Below are 11743 nucleotides of genomic sequence, written 5' to 3'. Positions count from 1 at the left end.
CCGTCCGATCGTTCAGACATCAGTAGTGGTTATTGTAAAGGGCCAGAAGAGAAACTTACAGTAGTGACTAGGCCTGGAGGAAGAAAATACCAGCAATAATAATAACTAATGATTAGAATGGTGAAGACAATGTTCATGATGTTGATGACAATAGAAATATAAACCAAATGTTGGAAATCTGTAGCTGAAATTACGTAGAAGTGAGGAATTGACACCTATTTTAATGCAATACAGATTTTTTTTCTGGACGTTTTTAATGTGAAATGTACAATGCACCAGTTTGTTGGTGTCCACTCTCACCACTCTGTGAAATAGACATCTGTCTATGACCACTACTAATGATGGAAAGGTAGCGATCAGAGTTGGAGATCTACTTGAAAGTGTTGCTGTTCAATAAATTGGAGAACAGAGAGAAGTCTTCGCTTGTAATTTGTTTGTCACCTATAACACTTGGAAGCTGATCATGTGTTTTTCGTATATGTATATGTATATGTATATGTATCTTTACTCGTTTTCACAATGTGAGATCTCAATTATTTATAATATCTAGTTTTTTTGTTGCTTCGTTACACATACAGGTGCCTACATAAAGATGTCTTTCAAAGAACCATTTCTTAAGTGGTTCTTCAAGAATTCTATTGATAACAGAACACAAGAGCAGAACCAAACTCTAGGCAGACCTCTCGCCCGCTGGCTCTAAGGAGAGAATGTTCACAACAGGTGTCTGTATTCCATCACATAACAAACCCAAACACAATGCTGACCGTTGCTTGAACCAATATGTGGGGCTTGACCCTGCAGTGCCACCTGATGCCAGCTCGCCCTCCGATCGCCCAGGTTTGAAGAAAAGAGAGGGAAGCAGAGCCACTGTTTGGTCTCTGATTGAAACCAGCTCTCCACACTCCGGTCAACAGGCCGGGTCGACGCAGCCTGGAGAGCTTTTACCAAACATGGTCACATAGTCTAGCAGAGACTCAATGAAATCTGCCCTTCCACACAGACGTGTGCACACACTCTCACTCTCCAGGGCCTGTGATGTTGTCCCTGAGCAAGTGTAGTAAATCAGGCCTGTCTGCGTCATCTTGTGCAGTGGCCATATATTAACTGTCCATACTTTACTGTCCATATAGACTAATAACATGGAGGCATGTTTTGAGATTAAACTATGTCTTTTTGAAAAGTTGAACTGAGAAACTGTTCTATTGAATTTCTTTGCCAAGCTGAATTTGGTAAAACATTGTAAGAAATAACATTACCCTTAAGCCAATGCCAAATTAGTGAAGCTACATTTTTAAAGTTGAATGTTTTCCCAGACAAAAAAATCGGCATTCCTTTCTGCAAATAGCCGTTTTAAACCCGTTAGTTTGAATGGTTTCCAAACCCTTTAAATTCTAGAAAGTATCTTTGGAGACCCTGTTCCAGTTTTAGAAACAGTTTGTTATTTTATAGTCTTGCGTGAAGCTCTACTAATCATCAGTGTCCATGGAGTACCAGCATATCATGAAGGTGCTTACACAATTGTTTACACTTGTATTCAAAGTGAACTACCCGTACACACACACACACACACAGCCAGACAGACAAACCAATCATGATTCTCAAGGGCCAGCCTCCTGAATACTTCTTAGCTTTGAAAGTTGAGGCAGGCTTCTACCATAAATAGCCAGGCAGACTGGACTGGTCTAAGGAGAGGAGGAGAGGACAGGAGGAAGCAGAGAGGAGGGGGGTGGGTACTGTAGAAATGCCCTTGTGTGACGCTCCTGTGATGTCATCTGCCTTACTCTCTCCTTTTTTGCCCCAGAAACACACATAGGCAGGATTTGAAGGCAACCACCATGAGCTATCAATATTACCAAACAACATTCAAAGGAGATGTCAACATACCAACCTTTTGAACCCTTTCAGCCCAGGTGTATTTCTTTCAAACTATGCTTTGGGTCCATGTAGACTGTGCTCTCCTCAGTCCCAAATGGTCCTTTACTTTTACTACAATAAATATTTAAGGTGGGCAAAGAGTGACAGTTACATTATGTATAGATATATTATTATTATTTGCATATTGCATATCTGTGTCCATTCCAATTAAAGACCCTATGTGTGGCCTCTGTAGCCTATGACATAAACTGGACGGGATTCGGATACAACGGGAAATAAAACACCTATTCAACCTTAATTCATGGCTCACGGAGTGTGTCTGGGCTGAAACATTGAAATCAGTCACTGCTTTCATCAATACCTTTGTTTTACTGCCAAACAGACTTCCTCAGCGTCAAAATCCAACTGCTCCGTCTGCTTCCATTATGCCCAAATAAAGTGACAAAATTCCTCTCAGTGTCTAACCATTCTCTTGTTATGTTTATAAGAACTATGGAGCACAAACTCAGCGGCCGCGCGCCCCTGTTCATCGCTGCCAGGCACTTAAAAGAAATGTGACGTAATAGTATACCATGTCTGTTTTCTTTACATGTCATTGTGCTACCAGGTTCAACAGATGCCTTTTCCAGACATCAAAAAACAGCTCTGGATGCTGTTACAAAGCTGAATTTCAGATTCTTTAATCCTTCATTATTAATCTGCCTGCATGACACCAAATTGTAAATTTAGCCTATTGTAAATGCATTTTAGAAAATATGTATTTGTACAATGTAAACCACTTTTGATGTGTTTCAAGTGGCCAGACCTGAATGGATCTCTGTGTGGTAAATCCTACACTGTCAAATCATTTATGTGTAGTCTATGAGTCAAAACAAGTTTATCTCAAGATCCTATTTCTATTATGTGGATGGACCACGTAAAAAAAGTTTTTGAATTTCATATTCACAGCAATGCTAAATGTGTAAGGCCTAAAATAGGTTCTTCCTCTGTCAGATTGAGCTGGGGCCAACATACCTGTCTAACTTAACTTTCCCTTACTGATGAACAAGCACAGATCATTTCCAGAACTTTCCGGTTACATAAATGTGTACAGCATCCATAGGTCTTAATCATGTGCATTTGATTTGGATCGAGGGATGTAACATAAATCATTCACTTCAGGAAAGCATGAACTGTTCCCTATTCACTCCACCTAACCAGCAGTCCCTTTCTGCCGTTCATTTCCTTCCCATCTGTGCACGGGGAAGCACCGCATCAGAGCACAGGGGGAAGACCAGCTGATTGTTCCCAGTCATCCCAAAATGATGTCATTCAGGTCCCCTGCCTTCATGTAATCCACATGGACCTACCCCAGAGTCTGCTTCTAAGACATCCCCCAATGGCTCATGCCTCAACTCTCAAAACAATCAACAGTCAATACAACCGTCGACAATAAACAATTGTTTACTATATATAATGTAATGTTCAGCTACAGACGTGTTGGCATTAGCTGTTGTGCTAGGTTGTGATGCCAACTGTTGAAGTGATCTCTATTTGGTTGAAACATAGTGAGCCAGACTGATTTTTTGGGGGGTTGTCGTTGGAAAGAATATTCCTTTTTGATCACTAAGGTTGTCATTGATGAGAAAACTGACAAAAGAAAGGCTGTGATGTTGAAGATGATGGATTAGTCAATTCCCATATCATCTCTTGACAATTGTGGTGACATAATTCCTTCACTCTATAGCCTAGATCAGCGGTTCCCAGTGGGTATCAGAGGTAACACAAGGGGGTCGTGGGTTAAGGGTGGAAAAACAGAATGAGAAACCTGAACACCCAGCTACAGGTCAAATTTTGTGTGGCACTGCTGTTACAGTACCTCATACGTACGTATAAAACATGGTCAGGGCCTACTGTTTAGCCTACATGTTAGAGGGGATAGCTAGCCTTACAATCTATACAATGGACATGGACCTAATATGACATTGGACATGGGCCTAATATGAACATTGGACATGGACCTAATATGAACATTGGACATGGGCCTAATATGAACATTGGACATGGGCCTAATATGAACATTGGACATGGGCCTAATATGAACATTGGACATGGGCCGAATATGTCATTGGACATGGGCCTAATATGAACATTGGACATGGGCCGAATATGTCATTGGGTGGATTGATCACCCAGTGAGAAGTTACAAATGTTTATATGTTTCAAACAAGAGCTTTGATCAAATAATAAAAAATAAATAAAAAAAAACGTTTGACTGATGAAATATTTAAGTTGAAATTTAAATAAATGAAATTGAAAATGTTCAACTGTTCTAATGTACATACAATGTTTGAAGAAAAGCTATGCAACAGTTGATGGGAATCTGTTTTATTATTATTATTATTATTATTATTATTTTTAGTAGTAGTAGTAGTAGTAGTAGTAAAAGGGGGCCTACCACTGGCCTAGATGATATTGGTCACTGGTCACTGAGTACCAGCACATGATCACACATATAAACCTAGAAGTTTGAACTTGAATGATGACATTTCTCTAATTAAGTTTTGTGTAGGCTTTCACTTAATCTGACCATCTGATGGCCAAACTGGAACCGATAAACTGGGACAGAAATAGAAATCATCCGCAAACTGGTTTCAAGGTGGAAAAAATGACATCGAAGGAGTTTAATGCCATCTGGGTGACATCATCGCGAGGAAGGGATAGCGTCGCGATTGGATGGTAGCCCTAACCAATCACTGTGTACTCCAGACACTCACAGCTGGGAAGAGTTTAAAAAAGATTGAGAAAACTAGTGCAGAGTGGTCCAACCAGAGGTGAAACGCGGAACAGACAACACTCGACAGCATCATTGCCAGATTGTTTTGGTCAGGTTTTTAAGGCTGTGCTTTTTACTGGTAATTTACTTTTTGTCTGATCTGCGCAACACCATGACAACACGTTTCAAAAGTGGACCGGCTTTTGGATTGTCTGCTGAGGTCAAAAATAAGGTAAGCTAAATCGATATTATTCCGAGAACGTTTCGTGGGGTAGCCTATCAATGACATGTCGGTATGCTAACGACAGGGGGCCATCAAGATGAAGTGATACATTCATGCTCATCTAAAACGTCCATCACCAATCAAATTCTGTTTGATGGATGCATCAGATAAGGCTCTGTAAAGCGGCATTTTTTTGTTTTGGCGCTATATAAATACAATTGAATTGAATTCAAATGATGGTCTGAGACACCAACCCGTGCTGTCTCGGGTCATATAATAACTTCCTAAATTACCTTCACGTTATACAGGTTCTAAATATACAGATAGCCTAAATACACTTAAATATCCTAAATAAGCACCACTACCCTATACTCACTTTTACAGAGCAGTAGTTAACATCTGGAGAATTACTGGGATTGAACAGGCACATATTTCTCAGTGTCAAAATATCTAGAGAACAATATGAAATAACTTTAAATCCATTAAACGACAGCTGATGACCAGGAAAAGGCTGATGAGATCATCTTCAGACATGAAGACAGTGGAACCTGGAAATAAAATCACACCAGTGATCTCAAAGTGGCAACATCCAACATTTGCACTTGCTTTTTGTCCTCTTTCAGTCTTCTGACTGAAGGGTCTGTGACGGATTTGGGCTGTTTAGTTATATGTGATGGGACATGTCTATGTTAGTGCAAGTCACCCCATTGGGTGAAGGGAAAGCTGTCTGACATTGGTGTCAGTCAATACTCATTGGTCTAAAGGAGGTTTCATTGCTAAAAGGCTAGTGTTTTTATTTGTGTTCTAGTCCATGAAGTGGCATAGCTAGGAAAAGGTCATCATGAGTTTACATTGATGATGGATTGTATTTGTTCACCATACTTTTAATTGGTGTGTGTAATAAACATTAATGATATATTATTATATATATATATAATAATAATAATAATAATAATAATAATATATATATATATATATATATATATATATATAAAATCCAATTTGTATTATTTTTAATAATTCAATTCATTTCAATTTAATTTGTTTTTCTGTGAGATGTAGACAAACTCATGGCTACAAATATTGGTCACTGTATGTGAATTTCTTATACAAGCTGTGTTGAATAAACTATCCAGTGAGTCCTACAACTTTTGTCCCCATATAAGGAATAGCTCTGCTCTCTTTTAGAAAGGCCTGAAAGTGCTCTTTTGTAAACAGTGTGGAATTAACGTGGTGATACATTTATTCTGGTCCCAGGGATGATGAGACCATTGATCTTAACAACATCAGGAAAAGTAAGGCTAAAAGGATTCCTGTTGTGCTTGCCATTTTGTGTTTTACATAAAACATCTTATTTTGTACATAAGATCATTTACAAAAGTGCATACTTTTGAAGAGATTTCCCTACATTTATTTATAACTGAGCTTTCTCACTGAGCTTTCAAAGATTTCAAAAGTCCTGTCAGTATAGTTGCAGATCATAATGGCAGGCAGCACTGCAGTTATTGATGTCATTCACTTTGGGTCAGTCTTCCAAAAAATAACAATATTTCACGGACACTGTCCAATATCCTTTTTTAATCAAATTCCTGGTTGGTAGTTCAGGGAAAACCAGACCAACGAAAACTGCACAGAATTAAAGCCAAGATTCTTTGGCAGGATGGAGTTATTGTCCATCTTGGCCTCTCATTATCAGGCCTGCTTTGGGTTGCAGTGCTGTAAAAGGCCAGCTTCTGCACGATTCCGAAGAACAGTGTAGAACCTACATCAGAGCAGCAGGATAACAGAGGGCTGTTTTTCTCCCAAGTTTGGTGTGCTGGACTGAAAGCATGCAAGTCCCACGCTGCTTTTTGAAAGACCTGTTTTTGTTGGCGTCTCCCTCCCTGACTCCGGGCCTGTTGGCAGTTGCATGGATTAGAAAGAAGAAACATTTTCAGAAAAATGAGTAGAGAAGGAGCGAGGCGAGGGGGAAGGGAAGGGGGGGGGGGTGTGTGTGTAGAGTCCTGCCACCACATCCGAAAATCTCAAGTGCTGAAGAGGAACCGTGCCAGCACCAGCACGGAAACACCAGGAAAGCGGAGAAGTGGGGGTTTTTTTTCAGAGGAATGTCGCAAACTTTTTTTTATTTTCACTATAATTCCACCCCATGTTCTTTTCTTTATTTATTCTCTCGTTTCTCTTTTGTCATAGTGATCAGGCGTTCAAAGGAAACTTTTGAGGAATGCATATAATAGAGCCCCAGTTGTACAGCAAAGTCTGATTCTGATTGATTAGCCTCTCAATTGGTTCTGGAGCTGGCTCTTCTGGGAGATGATCCAAAAATGCTTTAATCTCTCACTGATCTCACCTGATATCCAAATGAAACAATGGCGCGTTTGACCTTTCACCTGCAGCTGGCCCAGAAGTATGATCACCAGAAGGAAGAAGAGCTGAGGCTGTGGATCCATGAGGTGACGGGGCACCACCTTCCCAAGAACTTCATGGATGGTTTGAAGGATGGAGTGGTCCTGTGCGAGTGAGTACCTGTGTCTGTCAATAAGAAAGACAAGGGGTGTGATTGGGAGCATTTAAATCATTATGGTGTTGAATCAATACAGAATCTAAGCGTCACACAAAAGGTTCTTGTATCAATCAAAACATTTTGTGTGGTCTTTATAATTAACATTATATAAAAAAGTGTATGGCACAGGTCATGTAGCTATTTGTCTGTTTCATGCTCTACTAGGACCCTGAATAGTTATGCTAGTTTCATGCTCTGCTAGGGCCCTGAGTAGTTATGCTAGTTTCATGCTCTGCTAGAGCCCTGAGTAGTTATGCTAGTTTCATGCTCTGCTAGAGCCCTGAGTAGTTATGCTAGTTTCATGCTCTGCTAGGGCCCTGAATAGTTATGCTAGTTTCCCTCTTCTCTATCCAGGCTTATTAACATCTTGCAACCAGGCTCTGTGAGAAAGATCAACAGCCCCACTCAGAATTGGAACCAGGTGAGCTGTCTTTTGTTTATGGCTGATAGCGTTGCTATGGTGCTGCTTTTCAGTTGTGCATCGTAGCAACCCGAACTAGATCCATCAAAGGATCGGGATCTCTTTTACCTTGAATATACTCGTCAACAGTATCCACATACAGCTGTCATTCTGTTTCAGCATACGTTTTGTGCTTGTATTTCTTCGCACAGCAGGTGAACATTAATCAAAACATACTGTCAACACCTGTTCACAGGCAGCCATTTTTTTAAATTTAACAGGCCAAATGCTCCCATGTGCCCTAATGCAGCACAGTTGCCATGTATATTTGTACATACACACGTCTACTACATTCTGTAATCTATAGAAATATTTCGTGAATGTTTGTACTGATTTTGATTCTGATTATGAGTTTGCGAATGGTAAAATAGTTTCTGGTAAAAAAAAATCTTTCACATTATATGTTACCAGTGTATGGCTATCCTACAGAACCAAGGACATTAGTGAATGTACCCAATAATGTGGGTCATTTCTTTTTTTTTGTATCTATTTACAGCTGGAAAACATTGGTCACTTTACTCGTGCAACCGCAGAGTATGGGCTCCGACCACATGATCTCTTTGAAGCCAATGACCTGTTTGAGAACACTAACCATACTCAAGTCCAGAGCACACTAATTACACTGGCTGGCATGGTGAGAAACTATACTTCTAAGCAATGATGAACTCCATTATGTCAGTTTTACAAAATCAAGTGGCAGTGTTTTAAAGTGATCAGTGTCTTAATGCATAGCCTTGCATATTTCTTGTAGATTTGTTCAAATCTGAAAGTGATCTGAAATCAAACCAATAAAAGATATCAGTTGTTAACACATCAGAGATTGAAGAGAAGAGAAGCGTACTATTTACTACATACTACTTTTCTTAAGTATTGAAAAATGTTCTTCCCCTCACCGTGCCTCTTTACCAAGGCCAAGTCTAAAGGCTTCAACACAAAATACGACTTCGGGGTGAAGTATTCAGAGAAACAGCAGCGGCACTTTGCACCGGAGAAACTGATGGAGGGACGGAATGTTATTGGACTGCAGGTCAGAACAGACTGCCACAATTCTCGCCTTTGTACAGTAGTTTTAACAAAAGACTGAATACAGTTGTGTAAATACTTGTATATCTGCGAGCAAACACTGTTTGTGAAACTTGCTTTCACTGTTATACCAGATGGGCACCAACAAATTTGCTAGCCAGAAAGGCATGACCGCTTATGGCACAAAGCGCCACCTGTACGATCCTAAAACTGGCATGGACCACCCGATGGACCAGTCTACCATCAGCCTCCAGATGGGCACCAACAAAGGAGCCAACCAGGTACAAACACTGATGTATTCTCTTTTAAAACTGCATGGAGGATCTGAGCCATATTAGACATATGGGAGTGTTTACCACTATGTTTAAAAAGGATATTGATATTGCATAGAATGAACAGTTATTTTTCTCCACTTTCTCTCTCCAAGTCTGGTATGACCGCACCAGGAACCCCAAGACAGATTCTTGACAAGAAGCTAGATGTGGAGATTTGTGACACCTCCACCGTGTCACTGCAAATGGGCTCCAACAAAGGAGCATCCCAGACCGGTATGACTGTCTATGGGCTTCCACGCCAGGTCTATGACGGCAAGTACTGCAACAACCCAGAGGACTACGTCAACAATGGACAGGACATTGACGGCTCTCAGTATTCTGACTAAGAGAGATGCGTTGCTGTAACCCATAACCCCCTATGTGCCTTGCCTCAACTAGTGAGGCCAGAAGAACGTTTTACTTGTCCACGTATAACCAGGATGAATTTGGATTCTGTTTCTTTCCCTCCAAAATCCAAGGCGAAAAGCAGGACCTGCTCTTCAGAAGGTTATGTCCCAATTTCCTCTTATCAGTGTGTCAGTATTATAAACTATTCCCAGCTTAATTGGTCTTAATTCAGTATCCTGAAAAGATATTTACTATAAATTATGAGTGTTTTTCTAGAGTATTTATCCTTTTATTTAATAAAATAACATGATAAAATGCACTTTCCTTTTTTAAAGTTACTTTTATATATGATTTTGGTTGCCACCACCTACCCCAGTCCCTCCAAGATTTTGGGATCTTGCAAATTCAAGGATTTCTCCCAATTGCGGGTTATAATTTCCTTATTACTGCAATATTTCCGCAAAACAATTGTCAACGATTTGATTTAACTCCTGTCATTTTAACTGCACTTTTGGATGCAACAACCACAACAAACCCTTGTAAGATCCTAGAGGGTCTGTCTATAGCTACTGAAAACAAATTAGAGAGGAGAAATACAAATCTGCACAGGATTCTGCTCTATAATGTGACCATGATCATATCCTCAAATTCTGGAGCACTTTGCAGGTGGGTTTTAAGTGCTTACATCTCCATTTGCAAAACTATACCACATTAACATGTGTTTAATCTGAAATGTTATTTGAACAAAAAGCAATGGTCATCATGGATGGACTTGCATGCAAATAAATTCAGAAATTATATGTGACACATCATGCAAACGAAATGTCTTGTTTCATGCGTGACACCATGTCTGAGATTAGAAATAGATACATTACAAGGCTAAACAACTTTTAGAACACTAGGCATAGCCTCCGAGATGAGAAACATTGTGTTATTACATAGTCATTTCCTGTGAATTGGTATCAGTTACCACTGGTAGGCATGAAGTGAACGTCTCTCATCCTGAGGTTTAAATCTCTTTTGAACCCTGTGAACTGGCCATCTGAGCATGAACATTGTGAGCAAATTATTTACCTGAGCAGGACTCACCCAATTTTTTTATTAAGAGGAATGTTAGACTGTCTGCCACCTAGTGTTTAGCTATGGAAGTGCATCATTTCCATCAGTGTGTATGTGCATAATGAAACTCATGCCCTTGATTCTTTAAGAATGTGAGTACAGACATTATGAACAAAAAACATAAAAAAGTAAGTCAGTTGCAAGTACTTTGATGTTCAGCCACCCAGAGCTAACTTTCCTGGCCTCTTGCCTATGCACTGAACAAGTCGAGCTCTCAAGGATTGAACAATTGAAGGCTATTGTACCACAACAGATGATTTACTTAAGCGCCATAGATATGGTCCAAACCTGCAACTGATCCACTGATTCATTTGAAGACTGCAAGACATATTTGCTAAGTTTAACTTCTGTTATCTTTTAATTTTTTTCAAACAGACTGTTGTAGATGTGTTGAATAACCCCCTGACCAACCACCACCCCAACAAATTCAATAAAAACAAGCCTGCCACTCCCACCATATTGAAGTTGATCAAGATCATTTTAATAACACTGAGTCTATACATAAGTGATTGTGTAGTAAACTTGTGCAATACTGACAAACACAGTGCTTTCTTTTCTCCAAAGCAAAGAGCTCCCTGGTCATTGCGTAACCAGTGTCTCATTAAAACCTGATTACTTGAAAGAAGATCTCCTAATATACTTCATCAAAACCACTATATCTCCCACACTGAGCAAAACCACATTCAGCTGTCTGTCCATATTTACCTTTAAAAGGTGTAGTCCACGATTCTAATCGCATACACTTTTTATTAACTTCACCAAATTGCTCCTCATTGTCCTGTAGCTGTCCGTAAAGTGTTTGCACTTAAAAAAAAAAAAAAAAACTCCAGTGTTCATACACAGTCTCGGCTCTGTAAATGGTAAACAAACATGGTGGCTCGGACCGAGCCATAAACGATCCTAGCCAATCAACACAGTGCTTCAGGAGCACAAAAGGGAGGCGTGTAATTTGACTGGCTGTTACCTTTTGCGAAATGGAACCAAATCGCAGACTGCATCTTAAACATGATTCCAGACTGAATTCATTTGACATTGTATTACAATGATGATCAAAAAACGGTAAGTT

General features: G+C 39.8%; 1 protein-coding gene across 1 annotated transcript; it reads left to right on the top strand.

The window, feature by feature from the left end:
• The first annotated feature begins 4654 nt into the window (after positions 1-4654).
• LOC105891953 (calponin-1) lies at positions 4655-11134 on the top strand. Its single transcript, XM_012818167.3, has 7 exons — positions 4655-4862; positions 7247-7368; positions 7768-7834; positions 8370-8507; positions 8784-8900; positions 9031-9177; positions 9324-11134. Exons 1-7 carry the CDS (start codon positions 4803-4805, stop codon positions 9555-9557), a joined length of 885 nt encoding a protein of 294 aa, XP_012673621.1. The 5' UTR covers positions 4655-4802; the 3' UTR covers positions 9558-11134.
• The last annotated feature ends 609 nt before the right edge of the window (positions 11135-11743 follow it).

This window comes from Clupea harengus, chromosome 1 (genome assembly GCF_900700415.2).
Source record: "Clupea harengus chromosome 1, Ch_v2.0.2, whole genome shotgun sequence".
Classification (NCBI taxonomy): domain Eukaryota; kingdom Metazoa; phylum Chordata; class Actinopteri; order Clupeiformes; family Clupeidae; genus Clupea; species Clupea harengus.
Note: the sequence above shows the minus strand (reverse complement) of the source record. Positions and strands in the feature narration are given on the sequence as shown.

Coding starts and splice junctions, on each gene's coding strand:
- LOC105891953 (XM_012818167.3), top strand. CDS start 4,803: ATGACAACACGTTTCAAAAGTGGACCGGCTTTTGGATTGTCTGCTGAG. Junction 7,835..8,369: donor CCACTCAGAATTGGAACCAG/GTGAGCTGTCTT, acceptor ATCTATTTACAG/CTGGAAAACATTGGTCACTT. Junction 9,178..9,323: donor CCAACAAAGGAGCCAACCAG/GTACAAACACTG, acceptor TCTCTCTCCAAG/TCTGGTATGACCGCACCAGG.